This window comes from Thermobia domestica, chromosome 2 (assembly GCF_964235325.1).
Source record: "Thermobia domestica chromosome 2, izTheDome1.hap1.1, whole genome shotgun sequence".
Classification (NCBI taxonomy): domain Eukaryota; kingdom Metazoa; phylum Arthropoda; class Insecta; order Zygentoma; family Lepismatidae; genus Thermobia; species Thermobia domestica.
Window position 1 is genome coordinate 72,866,153 of NC_137455.1, and position 18,370 is coordinate 72,884,522.

General features: G+C 34.1%; 1 protein-coding gene across 11 annotated transcripts in view; it reads right to left on the reverse strand.

Annotated features, from left to right (window-relative positions):
• l(2)k09022 (HEAT repeat containing 1 homolog l(2)k09022) overlaps positions 1-18,370 on the reverse strand; it is a 108,388-nt gene that overhangs the window by 40,038 nt on the left and 49,980 nt on the right. For all 11 annotated transcript variants that reach the window (XM_081741892.1, XM_081741872.1, XM_081741883.1 and 8 more), the window contains 4 exons: positions 14,438-14,615; positions 10,279-10,524; positions 7,640-7,866; positions 1,843-1,989 (listed from right to left, as the gene is read on the reverse strand). In XM_081741892.1, the coding sequence (XP_081598018.1) occupies positions 1,843-1,989; positions 7,640-7,866; positions 10,279-10,524; positions 14,438-14,615 (798 nt within the window). The remainder of the gene's footprint in view (positions 1-1,842; positions 1,990-7,639; positions 7,867-10,278; positions 10,525-14,437; positions 14,616-18,370) is intronic.

The window sequence follows — 18,370 nt, forward strand, 5'->3', positions numbered from 1 at the left end:
CTTTGTGAATATTATATGATTCTTTAATTTTTCGTCCCGTTGCTGTTTTTTGCTCTTTCAATTAAACATGATACCACGATATGATGACGATAGAGATTATAACCATCATATCGTGTAATCATGTTTAATTGAAAAAGCAAAAACAGCATCGGAACGAAGATTAAAGAATCATATTAAAAGAAAGACCCTCACTTAACCTGGATAGAAGAGAAATATACATTATTTGGAGTAATTTTTTTACTACATACTTTCACCATTTGGAAAGCAAGAACAGAAGACAGTGAACAGCAGGGTACAATGTCAGTGAGTTTCTATTCCCGTGAGTTTTAATGTTTGACAGAAGATTTGTTTTTTACATACCCTAACCTTTTAACCATTTTTAACCATCCTTCATGTTTTTTATGCTTTTTGAAGTCTACCACAGGCTGATGAAGGAAGTTGCATCTTCCGAAAGCGCTACCTGTTGCATGTAGAAGAAAATTCTGCTACATATTTTTTGGGTGAGTAATAGCCTTTCCGCTTTTTTTCATTCTTGTACAGTATTTTTACTACATGCTACATGCAAAGGTTCTATTTTAATTTTGAAACTTTCGCAGTTGAAATACAAAATGTATTCACATAGTGAGTCAATCTTCATGTGCGTGAATTAAGCTGGTGAAAAGAGCCACAGAGTAAGTTGTTGAAAGTAATGGTGGGCAGAAAAACTGGCTTTTCGGTTTTTCAGAAAAGCCGAAACCAGTTTTTGAAAACTTTCTTTCAAAAAACCTGTTTTCAAAATCAGTTCGTTTTTTAAAACTCAAATACCGGTTCGGTTTTCTATCAAATCAGTTTCGGTTTTCTAACAAAGTTTTTGCTCTTTAGTTACTTTGTTTGGAAATGAATACTATAAGAACAAGAAAGGATATCAGCTTCAGCGAAAATCACACTGACTTCAGTAAAAATCCAAAATCATTGGAGACAAGTGAAAACGGTTTCGAAGAAGAACCTTACCCATTTTGGAGAAAACCAAAATGTGAATTTTTCTGGTTCTCTATAACCAGTTTTTATTTTTAAAATACGGTTTTGCTCATTTCTAGTTGAAACTGTTCAGGGAAATTCTTACAGACGCATTTATCAAAGTAAATGTTATCACTCATTTCCTATGAAAATTAGTAACGGAAGTAAGTTTACTTATTTGTTGGAAGTAAGTTTACTTATTTGTTGGAAGTAAGTTTATTTATTTGTTGGAAGTAAGTTGGCGCTGCAGACCTGACTTACATGTTAGTTACTGTTAAGATAATACTCAACTTCCTCTAAATTAACTTCATTCTTGGGATTTTGCGGTATTAAGTTCCCTCTTTTCATTAAGATCCTCCCCTAAAGACATTAGATCAATTATTTATCCGAAACAACGTTAAATTTCGTTACCTGGTCCTAATCATCCTAAGGAACATTATTTTGTTAATTTCGAATTAGAAACAAGTAAATTAAGATAGAGTAGTAAAAAAATTCTATATTTTGTATATATATATATATATATATATATATAAAGAGAAACACATCCACGTAAACAGATATTTATCACCAAAAAAAGTTTTATATTCTATATACTAAATTGATTAAAATAACCTTTTTTCCTACAATGAAACTTTTAAGCATTACATACAAAGTAAATGTCCTGCTAAAATGAACTTGCTATTTCTACAACTAAGTTTATTAAGGTTTTTTTTTTCTTTCTTTTCGAAGGTTTATTTATTTATTTGACTTTCTAGTTTGGCGGCTATTTTGAATAACATATACCTGGTAGCTTGTTCACAATCTTGTCTGCAGTAATAATATTGTGTATTCCTGAATCCAACTTACCTATTCAAAATATCGAACAAAACAGGAAAAAGAGCCTCTGCATTCTTTAATTTCTTCTTACTTTGAAGCACTTCCAGGATTACAATTCCTTTCTTCCAACTATCTGTGTCCAGTAAGCCGATGTTCGGAGGTATTGGTTGGGAAAATCTAAAATCAAATTTCATATTATATAAATTACCACAATTAATAAATAAACAAATCGAGGGTGAGGAGTGAGAAAGAAAGAAAAAGAAATCACCAACAGAACATACTTTCCCAAACTGCCCTCCACAGAGCTCTTGGGGCTTCCCGAGTGATTCTCAGGGGCTCCGTTCGCGTTAGTTGTGAAAATTACAAAAATTGTTAGCTGCTGAAATAAATTCAAATGGCACAAACTAAATTGGTGCTTCCATCTAGCGGGAAAAACGAAACTAATTCTATCAAGCGAAAACTGCTTTCTGTGACAGTAGTTTGGCTTGTTCTCGCTAGCTCAATAGATGGAAGCAGTAGTGATAATCTATTAGTCAGTGGAACGATCTCGATCTTTCTTGCTTCTAAAGTGAAACTTTCTCGCTGGTTCTCTAAATCTCGATTCTAAGTTTTATATACGGAGCAGGTAGCGTTTATTGTTCAGTTTCTTCAGTTAAAAAATTGTGATACCTAACCATCTATAAAAATTATACTAATTTAATTTATTTGTTTGCTACAGAAGTTCTTAGTGGCTAAACTGTCGTTGAAAGGGGTCTATAGCTTAAAACGGACTCCGTAAAACCTAAAAGTAGTCAGCCAACAACCAGTACTCAATCAAACGGGGATAAGAGCTGCTGTAACCTCATTTTGGAAGAAGGTAGTACAAATTCCTTGGGTTTGAATTCGGAATATGCTGAACATAATCTTCCTTCAGAATCTACAATGTCTAGTGAAGAGGTACCGAAAAGTAACAAACGAAAATATTGTGATTCATATTTGGAAATAAGATTCACTGAGTTTGCTGACGTGTAATATGTAACAAAGTTTTGCCCAATAGATCTGTGTTCCTTGCCCAAGTTTAGACGACATTTCGAAACTAATTGGCATGACCCGATTTTCTCTTGCTCTAGAATTATTGTTAACCCGATTTTCTCTTGCTCTAGAATTATTGTTAAAATTAAGTGTAAAGTATTAATTACAGCGATGTGTACTCTTTGTAAGTGATTATGACGCTGGTAAATACATTATATCACAAATGCCTAATATCACAGTATATAACAAATTATAATTTGCTTCAATTTTTTGTTTACATTACTGAACAGGGTAGCCGTATCAATAAGACCTATTCGTGAAGATGTCCACTCGAGATATCCATCGTCCCCATGAGTGATTGTTTAGTGTACTAAGCCAGTGCCGAGACAAAGATATATCAGCTACATTACAGTGTATGGACTGTTATAACTGGATGTATTCTTGTAGGGTGACCAGACGTACTGATTTTCGCAGTACAGTACTGTTTTTCAAAGAGCTGCCCTGCATGTTGCAAAGAGATTTAGAAATTCAAGAAATGTCCTGATTTAACTTATTTGCAATACCCGTACTTTAATGTTTCATCCTGTATTCACAACTTTTCGACAGTGTCTGATGAAGCCAAAATGGATAGTTGGCGAAACGGTTATATGTTAATAATTTTTACAATAAACGTATTGTTTTGTTCAGCGAGTAGTTGAAATCAAATTTAACTATACTAAACGCAAAGCTTGAGCAATGGAATCACAGCCACTCTTCTTCTGAATGATAAACCGCTGTGTTTTTCAACACTCCTCAAAAGATTATTGTTAGGAAAGAAAATCTCGTATTGTTGGTAGCAGATTCTTCAAATCATAAGCTTACGAAACTGTTTTCATCATTCGTTCGCTACTTTCGTCCTGCGAGTGGAATGCAAGTTAAATTTCTTGATTTTCAAGATAATGGTGAAGCGTTCAACATTGTATCCACATATATTCCTGACATTACAGGAATATAAAATTGAATGAAAAGTCGTAGGTTTATGCGCTGATAATACTAACTGCAACTGTGGAGGTGCAGCACGGAAAAAGAAGAATGTTTACAGTATTCTTCAAAATTCTTAAGCAAACCAATTGTGGGTGTTGGTTGTGCTGCACATGGTGAATAACTGTATACAAACTGCTCCAGACTGTTTACCACTTTGTGTAAATAATGTGGTTCAGAAAATATAATTATACTTTTACAGAACCCTTAGAACGACAGTCATACACGTTGTCCACTTAGCTACACAGGCCAAGATTGTTATACATTTACATATATACTGTACCTGAAGCTGCACTGAATGAATTTTGTGACTTCGTGGAAGCTGAGTACTCGAAACTCCTCTTCTTCAGTAAAACTAGATGGCTTTCTTTGTTGTCAGCTATAGAACATATACTTAAACTTTATCCAGCCTTAAAATCGTATTTTCCACCACAAAGTAAGTGTCCAACAATCATTCAAAATGATTTTCAATGATCCTTTGTCTGAAATATGGCTCTATCCGCAACAAGGTTTTTGTAGATTTTGTGCATTTTCTTGAAGCTTTGTACGTTTCGATGGTTGAAGGCTCAGCATTGGTAGCTGAACTCAAAGCAAAATTAGGGCCGCTCTGGCTTAGTGATAGTATTCACCTCTGGTGCGTGGGGTCCCTGGTTCGATACCAGCTCGCGCCAAGTGAACTTTGTGGTGAACAAACTTAGGTTTTCTCGGGGTTCTGCCGTTTCCTCCACTTTTTCATTCCACCATTTCATTCATTTCTCGTCACCGTCTCCTTTAGTTTAGCCGGCATAATCGTGGGACGTAAAACAGAAAAAATTCATTTCATTTCAAAGCAAAATTAATTGACAGATATAACTGTTTTCTCCCTCTTGTAGTTCAGTTAAAACTAAGAAATCTTGAAGAAAATGGGGTAGAATGTGTATCGAATTTTAAGAAATGTGTGCGTACATTTTATTCAATTTATATTGAACAGAAATACACACTTTCGCAGACATTAACATTTTGAACTGGACAAGACTTAACTTAGTAACTGAATGGGATGATGTCTAGATCAGCTTAAAGTAAATAAAACAAATCGTCAGGAAAAGAAAAAAAGATTACAAATGGAAAAACATATACCTATTACTTCTGAAAAAATTAAAGAAAGAAATACTGCTCAAATGAGGGTAGATTTAAGATGGAGTGAACTATTCAAGAATTTTAAAGAAAATTCCATTCCATATTACCAAATATGTGATATGTGGTTCAGTATCCACAAATGCTCTGACTGAGAGGGTATTTTCTATAATGAATAAGTTGTAAACTGATGAGAAATCTCACTTAAAAACTGACTCTCTTACTAAACATCTAAAAATAACTAAAGGTAACTGTAATTGTACCTGTAGTGAATTCAATGACATTATTTTGCAAAACATCAAGTTTCCTCGCGCTGTACATTCATATGAAAAGTATGCCACCAAGCACTGTACTGATGTTTAGTTGGTAAACAGATGTCATATGTCAGTTAAAATAATTTGTTAACATTTTTGGAGGAAGTTTGCAAGGTAATGGATAAATAACCGTTAATACGAACCGCATTTTCATATTTCATTAACACTTAATACTTCAACATACTTAAGTTTTCTTTTTTATTAAAGTAACTTCGTTATGTTACTTTATCAAATTGCTTTAAATTCTTCAATCGATCTTGTATTTGTCATTTATGAAATTATTTGAAGATGTGTTGAATTCCTTCATTTTTTTTTTTTTTTTATATATATATATATAACAAAAATGAATGAAAGCTAACGCTAAATGAAATAAGGACATGCGTATGGCCGACGTAGTAGGCTATATTATTATGCCTGTGTTCTACTTTTCCCTTGTCAGAATCTGGTCACCCTAATTCTTGTTGTATGGAACTAAACGAAACGGATGTTAGTTTATTAAATCTCAAAATCGACACTGGCATTGTTCTAAGTGTTTGAAGAAACAGTGAAGTAGTATGCTGATGTCAGAAGTATCAGCTGAGTCTGAGTCTGTCCCATCACTTACGGATACTTACAAGTTATTGCTTGATATGAAAGATGTCTTGAAGATTGATTGACACGCAAGAAATAAAGAGTAATCTAAGATGATTTTCTCGTGAAATGGAATGTGACTTAGAAAAATCCTTAGACTCTTGTCATGAAAAATTGGACAGAAATCAAACGCTGCTTATCAATCAATAACAGTTAATAGAAAAACAGCAGACAGTAATTGAAAGTGTAGAAAATGAAAATAAATTATTAAATAAATAAATAAAAATTGGAGTTATAAGTTAACACGTAGACTCTCAAGTATATCAAATTCCATACACACGGCTCTCCCGTGCAGCATTGCGTGTATGATTTTTGTTTAACACACACACATATTGCACTTTTGTCGCGTTTGTTTTATAGGTGTGTATGCCATTATATACATATGACGTAGAAGTCAAAATGTACTGTCCACGCCGCAGAGCCATACACAGGGAAAATCATATATTTATGCGCCTAAAACAAAACATTATTGGCGAACTGTTGCCAGTGGCGCACAGACGATACTGGTCAACAGCTATGGTGGCAGTCAAGATGTTACTTGTGTTGGCATTGAACAGTAGTCTCAGTGTAACACATTGGAAATAAATGGAGTGCCTGAATGTCTCACGAAAATATCCCTGAAATAATTCATTAGAATTGGAAAGGCTTTAAAATGTTATTTTCTCACTAGTGCCAGTTCGACTACTTTTACTCATACTTTAGGTGCGCTTGTTTTATAGTATAGCTCACGAATCTCTGCCGCGATTCTAATACGTTTATGCCGTCAACCGTGTCAGAGATTCGTGAGCTAAGCTATAGTATGATCATTTCAACAGTAAATTGTGCATCGAGGGATCAAGAGGACAGATGTTTCTATAGCGTATTATAGTAGTCTAACTAAGACAAAATGCTTTTTTATACTTTCTACTTAATCTTACATTATTTTTAACAAAGAAGAAAGCATACAATGTAACTAATTTAGCAGCGTAGATTGTTCATATCGCACCAAAGATTATAAAAGTATTTCATCGAAACAGTTAGCAAAATTATATTATACAGGATGTTTATGGTAAGATGTTTTTCTTCTATTCAAAAGGTACCCAATAGTATCGTTAAAGAAGCACACTTCTTGGTTTCATTGACATGTTAACAGGTTGACTGCCGAGGTGGTTTGAGGGTACTGGTCCCAGGCCATAAATTTCTTCTTACCTTTGGCTCGATTATGGATAGTTATATCACATTTTTGTCGCGATTTTTTGTTTCTCCCGAAAATGTCTAATAGGAGCCGAGCACCATATGTGATGCTCATGGTCTCTCACAATAATTTGTGACAATGAGTCATATATGATGCTCAAGAACCTGGATAGGTTAGTAATTTGTGATATCAAACATGAGCATCATCTATGGTGCTCATGGCCCCATAGAGAAATAAGGTGAGTACCACATATGATGCTCATGGCAGTTAAAGGCTACGGTAAACCACTCTGCAAACTGTCCAAGTAACTATAAGTGAATAGGCGTTCTCAACAGCACAATACATTGCAGTCTATAGCATTTCACATTCCTTACTGCATTCTTTTCAGCATGCTCCTTTAACTTCTCAACTCACAATCCTTCACAAAAATTATGTTCATACTCGTGTTTTTGTTTGAGTCATACCGAAGTAGCAAAAATTAATGTTTAGGTAAATCACATTTCCAAAATTTACAGAAATCCCAGAATGCATAATTAACAATATACTAAAATTAAAACATATATACCTTTTTCGGGCCCTTGTTACAGCTCCTACTGCAGTTGAAGGTTCATCCCTCATTTTTGTAAGCTCATTTACAATCAATTTCCCATCTAAAACTATTTTCTTGAATACCTTCTTTACATTAGATACCACATCTCCTGAATCGGCATGTAACGCTATATCAACAAGGAATTCCAGAAATTCTTGCTGGGCTGCTTCAGAAGGAAATCTTTCAAATACGTCTTTCGTGATCTATAAGAAAAAAATAATTTTCTAAAAATACTAATTATACTCTGAACATTTTACAGTATTATGTTTACAAATTACAAAATGCATAATTTACCCTATTTTCATGAGAGCTCTTATTTCCAATAAGATGTACATTATTTATTACCTATGTATCTTGGAATTTTATTCAACTTAGCACGTGATCAAAGACTGTTTTCTCTTTTGGAAATTGAATTCATTTAAAAACTGCCTTCCGCTATCTCGTGTTTCGCAGAAGGCTGTGCATAAGTGCAAACTGTAAATTTTATAAAATATTTATTTTCCCGATATATGAAGTGTATTCTTTATTATATCTATTGTCATCAAGTGAAGAAGCAGGATCGGTGCTAGCATCTAATACAGATTTTTCACTTCTCTACATTTTTCATCGACACTATCTAACCAAATATCACTCAAGGTTACTGTACGAGCTGAACAGTTACGAAAACTATTTGTTTTGTTCTTACATTCAAATTAATTTCTTTCTGGGAAAGATTTGAACGGATCTGGTAACAAATGACGAACAGATCCATGTTGCAGATATTGTATTGCACATCTGCATGGATTTTTATATCACAAAAATATGTTTCACCATATACATTACGTATAAAATTACATAATACATAATTTGAGTTATTCGAAATATCATTTTACTAACTAGTATATCTTGTTTCCTAATTTACTTATTTTCTGTAACATGGCCATCTATTCTACGTTGGTCAATTATCAATGGAACCAATGGGGACAAAAATACTGTATTACATAACATTTATTATTTTTTATTTATTGTAAGATGTTTAAACCAATATTTCATGTTTAAAACCGCAGCTATGACAATTGCTTCCGTTACTATGTTGTGTGATTTGTCTACGACACGGAAAACATTAAACACGTTGTCTTCGTTATAGGTACTGAGGATGTAAATAAAATGAACAGTCTTATCTCACTCTGTCCTCTCTATGTGGGTAATTGTGATTTCTTTAATATTTTCGCTGAAGACTGTCAAGCTCGATGGCAAAGAGATTATGAACTTTTTGGGTGTAGTAGTGAACAACAAAATTGTGTACTTGCTTATGCACGCCACAGGTTACATATTATAAATTAGAATTAAGTACGAATCTTTGTATCCCAAAAATGTATTATATTTATTAGATTATTTGAATTCTTTCTGGAATTTTCTTCAGTAATTGTCCAACCACTGCTGTGTTTATTGTCGAATGTTGATTAAGAAGTGATAGAAAATGATGAAAAACACGAAACCCTAAAGTGAAGATTAGCGAAATGCTACAGACTATACTTTTTTTTTTTTCATTTTCTTAACTCTGGTGGTTTAAGACTGACCCCACATGGATCAACACTCAACAATAAGCACAGCAGCAGGAGGAAAGTTGTTCGAGAGAAATCCGAAAAGGGTTAAAGTAATCTAATAAGTATAGTAATCTAACAAGTATTTTTGAGATACAAGGTTAGTCCTTAATTTTAATAAAAATTCTGATTGTAAACGTCGTTGTAACCCATATGAGTGTTATTATTATTATTATTTGGTGGTTAGTCATCCTGTTTTTCAATTATCACGTTTATTTTTATTATGTAAATTTTAGTTATCTTACAATGGTATCCACATTTATCTAAATTTCGTTGAGCAGAGTTCAATTTAGGATTTTTTGCTTGATAAAAACTTACTCAAAAACTCGTTCTCGAATTATTTTTAAAGAATGTAGAATTTTAACTTGTATAACACTATGGTTTGTTCTTCTCTAATATTTAGAAAAATCTAACATAGTCATTTTTTATTTTGTCTTATTTCTTCTACGTTCACTACCCTGGTTTCAATGTTCCGTTTAGTAATACTTATATCAGATTCATTACATTCGCAGAATGCTTCGTTTACTCCTAACAAAGAGGAAGCATCAGTTTTTTTGGAATAAGTTAGTGATTTCTCAACACTGGAGAAGGGGCGGGAATAATATCTCTTTAATATTGTATCTATAAAATTCTAATTATCTAGTAACTTTTGGATAAAATGAAAGTTTAATCTGAGTTTTTGAGGAATTCCGAATGGCAGTACTTACATTTCGGTATTGCTAGTTGTTAATAGTACGTTATACTCTAGAATATCGGTTTTACAGTAAGTTTTTCCTGTATCCACGCTTTTTGATCTAAAGAACGTAAATAATCAATTTGTAATAACAAATCCAAACTACGGAAACTCAGATGTCATGTGAATACCGCTGTTACAATAAAAGTACACAAGTTTAAGAGACAGAACAGCATACTAAAATGCATTAGTAATTATTCACTACATCATCAGAATGAAATGTATCACATCATCACAATTATTTAAAATAATTATAAATTGTTTCTTTTATAAAACTAATAAGATGTCACAAACATTACCTGTTCTATCAAAACAGTGCTTGGAGAAACGGCTTCATCATCAATAAGCAAATAAGATTTTGTACTCATTAAAACCTTCTTAACTAAACTGGAGCAGTTGTTTTGGTGGATACATCCGATAGTATTGCTATCGAACCTGGTTAAAATATTTTTCAAGATGGCTGACCTGTATTCATCCAATTGATCTATTGTTTTAGTAACAGGCAATAGCCTATTCGCCAAAGGAACCAATTTCATTAGCACATCCTATGTAATAAAGAAAAATATACAGTCAATCATTTACACATAAAAATGTATTAAAGTTTACTTATTACTGTATAAATTGTATATCTCTTACTTTAAATTAACTTTACCATACTCCTTGTAGTAGTCAAACACTTAATCGCTTCTAAATATTTCGAAAAGTAGTACAGTTATCCTTCCTTAGCAGACCACGGCTTCTAATCAAACATGTGATGGGAAAATGCAATATTATTTTATGATATTAACTTTTAGCGAAATTACATATAGAAAGATAAATATTTAATGAAGTAAAATTATAAAGCGTTCGATTATTTTAGTGTCATAGAAAAAATCACACGTCGTTAGTAGCTTAATACTAAATACTAAAATATGTGTACAAGGAACATGAAAATAAGTAAAGTAAATTTGAATATATATATTCCCTACGCTCATACCTATCAAAACTCAAATTTGTCATAAAAAGCTATCAACCATATATCTGTTTCCAACAAGGAAGTACCTTTTGAGTCCATCAGAAGATACTGGAAATTTACAATAATTGCGGCATATTTCTATTGATATTTACGAAATGTAGCATATCGCCATTTGCGATCTATAGACTCCTTAGTTCACAAACAGTACCCAAGGAGACCTCCACCTTTGTTTGAACACTTCTCTTTATCCTATTGACTCACTGTGTATATATATATATATACAGGGTGGTCCATTTTTGGTTTTCCTATTTTATGTTGAAATAAAACACAGAGTTTCATAGACACATGAATGTAATGACTATCAATAATTACAACACTCAGTTGGATTTTTAGGTGAGGTGTTATTTTTTGAACATCATATCATCTCAGTGTCCTCCACCCTTCTGAATGCAACGGGTCAGACGTTTACAGAAGCTAACCACTACTTTGTGTAAGAGATCTGGAGTGATGCGGATATTTCCTCCTGAATCCTGTATTTCAGTTCCTCCAGTGTATGCAACCGATGTCTAAACACTCTGTCCTTTAAATGTCCCCACAAGAAGAAGTCAGGGGCAGTCAAGTCTGAGGATCTGGGAGGCCATGGAATATCCCCAAATCTGGATATCACTTTTCCAGAAAACATGCCTTGGCAACATTGCACTCGCATTCTTTTATCTGACTCTGATAATTCTTGCACCACCCTCATTTTGTATGGGTAAAATTTCAAATCATTTCGCAACATTCGACCAACACTGCTCCGAGGAAGATTCAATGTAAGGAAACGTCGTTGTACGGAACGTTTTGGACTGGCAAGAATTGCCTTCCGCACACGTGCGATGTTTTCAGGTGTACGAACTGTTTTCTTACGCGTGTGTATTTTGTCACCCACATTACCGCTAGTGCGCCACTGTGACACCCACCTGCGTATGGTTTTCCTTGATGGAACCTTTCCTCGTCTTTTCTCGTCACCAAACTCATGTCTGAATGCTCGTTGTACGAAAGCAATGAATTCCTGCTTTATAAATTGTTTCACACAAAACACGCGCTGCTGTACCGGCCAAACGCTCCATTGTCAACTGAATCCAAGGCTGCCTGCTAACAGCTGACAAGCATCTCACTCTCCCATTTCTCGGCGATGTTGCCAACTCACAACTAGGTAACCGAAATTGGACCACCCTGTATATATATACATATATATTAGGGTGGTCCTTAATTTTTAATTTCCGAATTTCTTTGCTCCCAACCCCTAAATTGGTTCCATGTCGGACCAAATTAATCTGTGAAAAAAATGGGCTCAATCGAAGAATATTTAACCGACCCCCAAGCGACCTAAACATCTGAATGCATCTACAATGTATAGTATACGGCAAAAGTTTGTAATAAACTCTTGTAACTTAAAAATGGCTGAGGGAAAGGAATCATATCTTGGATAGAGGTTGTAGAAGTAGATCCATACCTGATACTGAGTAGTGACCGAGATGAGGCATATCTTTACGTCCACCATCTTGGATTCGGGCACAAAATTTTAAATAGAAATGACCTCGTATGATATATCATTTTGAGGTAGCTTTTGACGACAGACGTCTGCCTTTATTTTCCACTTATCTCTGAACATGTAATAATTAGCAACTATGGAAAATAAAAGCTCCGGAGTAATAAAACTTAATATTCTGTGAGTTTATATCTCTGTACGGGCTGCAGATTTATAAGATTGTTGAATAGTTTCCCTTACTTGAATTAAACCATAAAGTAAAGAAAGAAATGCACATGCCCATCTACTTGGAAAGAAGATGTGAACTTTCAACGTGGGTTGAATATATTGAAAAACATTGTGGTGGTGAATGATGTTGCAGAGAGAGGTGTGAAACTGATACAAGAATACGGGAACATTTTAACAACGGACGAAAAAGAGAAACAATACATATTGCAGATAGTCAGTGAACACAGAAAAAAGTATCCAGATGCTACAAAAATTGGCTTAATGATGCAGTAAAATTTGACTAGTTATCCACAGCCTTCAGCGTTCTTTTATTATCATTTTAAACAATCATTATATTATTTATGTAATTTCATTTCATATAAATAATTTCAGTATAGGCTGGTGTGTATTTCGACGGGATGTAATTATATAACAACATATATAATTATTTCCTTGTTACATGTATGTAATAGTTTATTAATATTTCAGCAACCTATAAAGAAAAAAAAAATATTGAAAGATAAACTATTATTTCAAAACTAAAAAGAATTAAATGACCAGAGATAAGTTGAAAATATAGGAAGATATGTTTTTATAATGAAAGGTTACCCAAAAACGATGTCACAAAACATCATTTCCATTTAAAATTTTGGGTCCGAATACAAAATTGCGGACTTCAAAATAGCCGCCATCATGCTATTTCTCAGGGTCAGATGTGGATTACTTCCAATCTCTGTATCCAAGATTTGGTTCCTTTCCCTTCAGCCGCTTTAAAGTAAGAAGGGTTTATTCCAGACTTTTCCTATATATTAACATATTGGATATGCATCAAACTTTAGGTCGCTTGGGGGTCGGTTAAATATTCTTCGATTGAGCCCATTTTTCCATGGATAAAATTGGGTCCGACATGGAACCAATTTAAAGGTTGGGAGCAAAGAAATTTAAAAAAAAAAAAAAAAAATCGCCATGTAATTAAGGACCATCCTAATATATATATATATATTTGTAACCAGACTAATCTCATTAAAAGACAAAAACATCCCCCCCCCCCCACATCATGCAGGATAGATAACGAAGCCTACGGACAATGTAGAGATAAAGCTCCACATATAGGATCAGCAACTCTTGTGCGTACGATGCTCTACCAGCGGGAATCGAACACGAGACCTAGTGCACCAAAGGCACACGCACTAATCAAAAGACCAACGAAGGAGACTGTTCTTCAGGTGTGGACAGTATTATAAATAGAAGCATGAAGCATTCAGCCTTTTAAGGTACATCCTAACATTTCATTTAATAATATAAACTCTGTGAGACATCAGAATTTTCAGAATCACACGGCATTTACAAAAAATTTAGATCTGGTTCAATTGATTATCAAGCAATTCCAAGTCGATCAGCAGATATTACACCACGCTTGTTAATTTGAAAGTGAAACGAAATTACATAGTGAGATCAACGTCACACATCCTGAGACCAAAACCGGGGATACCATCATCAAAGACGAATTTTGAAACACGGAGATATTATATTCCTTTTTACAAGCTGATTATTTTTTACTATCATTTTACCAGCTTTTTATAACCTTCTGTGATTTGCGGATCCATAAGCAGCCAAGGAAGAAGTAATTACGGTTAATAAACTTTTTATTTTATTTATCACTCTATACCCTTTTCATCGTATCAAGTAAAAGTCAAATTTGTCTGGAAAACTATTCAACTAATTAACCTTACAGCATTATTGTTAATTATTAACTTAAACATACCTCAGAATTCACGCTAGTCAAAGCGTTTAACAAACACTTCACAACATATATTGGTGTATCTTGTGCAGTCACGCAGTGAAGCAAGGCATCGAGAATCTTCGATAGACGCTCTTTTCTTAAGGAATCTTCGACGATACCATCAGGTGACAACAATAAGTATAAGGTGAATGGAAGTTGCCTGAAATTATAAACGCATAAAAAAAATCAACTTTTCCTTTCATGCCGCATTCAAATTTACCTGAAAATTACTAAGTAAATAAATACATTGACACTTAAAAATCAATTTCATGGAAGTAAAATTACTTTATACCCGTTAACAACGTGCATGTTTACTTGAAGCTGCCACTACAGGTAAATTCATTTTTTAAACAAAATTGTTAGCTTTGAGTATGATAAAAATGCCAAACTTTTTTCTTCAACGCAATTGTAACAAGTATTTGTTTAAATTACGTAAACTTAGTACAAAATTTGATCATGTTTTCATACTAAGCTTTTACGCAGAAACTTAATTCAGGGAACTATTTGTAATTGACCACTATTCGCTTCAGCTTCCGAATATATACAGTATATGCACAGTCTCTAAATTTAAAACGCTGAAGGGGTTGACTTTTAGACTATTTCCATTGCTTGTAATCCTGTTTTATAGAGAATGAGTCAAAAGTTTTTAGACACTTTTATTTTGAAAGCTGAGACAAATGTGAAATCTGTTAATGAGAAATGGGAATAGAAAGGGTGCCGCCAATCTGTATAATACATGGCAATGGCAACCATGGACACCATCTTGAATGAAAATTTGAAATTTCAAATAGGAATGAGGGTATATTGAATATCAAAGACCTAATACCGTCGTGAGTTTAGAAATCCAAAAGTGTATCTCGTGTGGCTTGGACTTCATGAACATTGAAAGTTTGACAAGTCTCACTGTAATTGTCAGAATTTCTTATTATTGCAACTGATCTAAAATGCACCTGACAAAAGAACAGAAGATATAAATTATCCTAATATTAAGAGAATGAAGTTCCGTCCAGGGACATCGCAGCAGACAGTACTCGGACACAGACGTGCAATACTGCACATCACGGTCACGTAAGTGATCACCAAATTCCGAGAAACTAGACTGTGGAAGATGAGGCACGTAGCGAACGACCAATAATTTCCACCAATGAGGAGATGGCAAAGACGGTTCTCGCGTAGTTTGTCTCTCACTGGAAAGTAGTATCAGCCAATCTTCCAACGTCCAAATATTGTATACCATCCGCTAGCATTCTAATAAGATGCATAAGCAAAATAAACTAAATGAGGAATGATCCAGATCGACGGGTAGAACTTTGCACATGGGCTACGAACCAACACGAACTGGCAGCGACATGGACATTTCTGTTTGAATAGAGAGGTCAAACAACATAATTGTTGGTACTAGCGCAAACTAGGTTGATCTGAGTAAGGAACATAATCCTGCAAAAGTAATGGTGTGGTGTGGCATATGGGATACTCGCATCATTGGCCCATTTTTCATCGATATTACCTTAACGATGCAACAGTACCTGAAGATTCTAAAGGAACATGTTTTTTGTTTCCTTCTCAACCCAAACCGCAACTTTCCCTTTTATTTTCAGCACGATAGAGTACATCCCCATTGTGACATTGGTGTGTGTCAATGGCTTAATGCACAACTACTAAATAAGCAGAGCGGTCGCCGATGATCCCCTCAGATCGCTTGACCTCACATCCTTTGATTTCCATCTGTGGGCCACATAAAGCAGATAGTGTATGCTGAACATTTCTGGGATATAAGGCACATAGTTACGAATTTCGCACTTGGTGAGTACATTTCACGGGACATTATTCTGCATGTGCAGTCGGAGTGGATATGGTGACTAGTCGTGCATTAAACGGGATGGCTATCACATAGAACATGTGCGGTGGCGTACCGTTGGTAGGTGATTTTATTCGACTTCCAGTGGAAACCATAACGTGGAAACCATATAAAATAAACAATTGCACCTTTGGGTGCTGAGCTTACGCCGGTATTATTTGATATTCGATATGCCCCTTTCCCATTTGAAATTCCGAACTTGTATTCAAGATGACGGATGGCGTTCATAGTTACCCCCTTTCCCTTTACTACCATCTCCTATTTAACAGATTTCACATTTCCTTCTCAGGTTTCAAAATAAAATAATGTCCAGGGACTTCTAACTTACTATGTGTAAAAAACTTTCAAAAAATGACATCTATGTTATTTTAAAACTACTATCCATGTGTAGTATGTTTGGAGTCCATTGGCTGTAGTTTTAGTAGCACCAAGCTATAGGAGACGGAATCAATTGTTTCGGGCCACTACCTTTAGTACTCCAAGCAATGATCGAACCGGGTACACGCGCATAGAATTCATACACAAATTACACAGCTACGCTCAAAAGTGCTTTTTATTTAATAAAATTATTTCGTACTGCTTGAATTATAATAAATACTTTGAAAAATGATTTTTAAGAACAAAGAGAGATGTACGGACTCGGTAAAATGTTTTTTAAAAGAAAAAAGAAAAAAAAAACAAGTTTTCTACGTGTCTTTTTTGCATGGAAAATTTTGGTCTTTTAAAAATATTTCAAGTTTAGTAGAAGAATAACAGTTTACCCATTAAAACAGGAAAAAAATTAATTACTGCATTCTGAAGAGAAAATCCTGAAAAAATTCAAAATCAAAGGAAATCGATCACTCTAAGAGACAGAAGGAGTGCAAATCGTTGGACGTAGTTATTAATTATTGACGCAGATTCTACCTAACAGTATGTGTACAAGAAAAATAATTTGTTTTGAAAAATTTTCATCGTTTAAAGAAGCAAATTTTCAAAAATACGACATATACCAATCGATAGGTCTCATTGCACTGAGCGAAATGATGAGTAGGTTTAAACCCTGATGAGCAGTTTTAAAGAATGTCCAGAAAAACTGCTTTGTAAACCTAGACATTAATGATGTACGATGACCACGACACTTATTAAGATTAAACTGATATTAAGTATATCGTTATCAAGCTTATCCTTATGACACTAGTAAGATCGCAGTACACAGTATGATTAAATACATCACATCAAGCTGAAGAAAATGACACACTTGAGGGTAAATTCTGATCCATATACACGGTGTTACATAAATGGTCAGAATATTTTGTGAACAGATTCCTTACATCAAAATTTAAAAAAAAAAAAAAAAATCATATGGATTTGTGCTCAAAAGTGGATAGTTTCGGAGTTACAGGGTACCAAAAACATGAAATAAGTGAACTTTAAAAGTTCTACCATCACTAAGTAACTGATATGTGAACTATCCAAATATCCATCTTTCAGAACCTCCGGTACTTGTACAGTCATTTTCAGAGAGGCTGTTTGGGAGTACTTGGTGTGCAAGAACTGGAGCATTCTTAAACATATATATGCGGATAGCTCACATACCAGTTCCTCAGTGATGTCTTGACCCGACTACGATAGGTCCCATAGTAGTGGAGTTATAAACTTTTAAAGTTCACTTATTTCACGTTTTCGACACCCTGTAACTTCGAAACTACCCACTTTTGAGCATAGGTCCATACGAACATTTTCTTATTTTGATGTGAGGAATCTGTCCCCAAAATACTGTGACACATTTATGTAACACCCTGTATATTGCGAAATTTGATTTTTTTTATAGAGCTTAATAGTACATAGTTTGTTGCCAATAGTAATTTACAGCTTTTATTTTAATGAAACATATTATTTATTTATTTATTTATTTATTTATTTACTGTACATGTAAGAAATACACAGTCAATTGTCGTGTTAGTCTTCTCCTAACGGTGACACTCATACTCCTAACAGTGACGCACATACTACTTGTAACTTTACATGTTCAAAGTTTTAAATTTATCGTTTTCCTAATGTTATAATGCATTAAA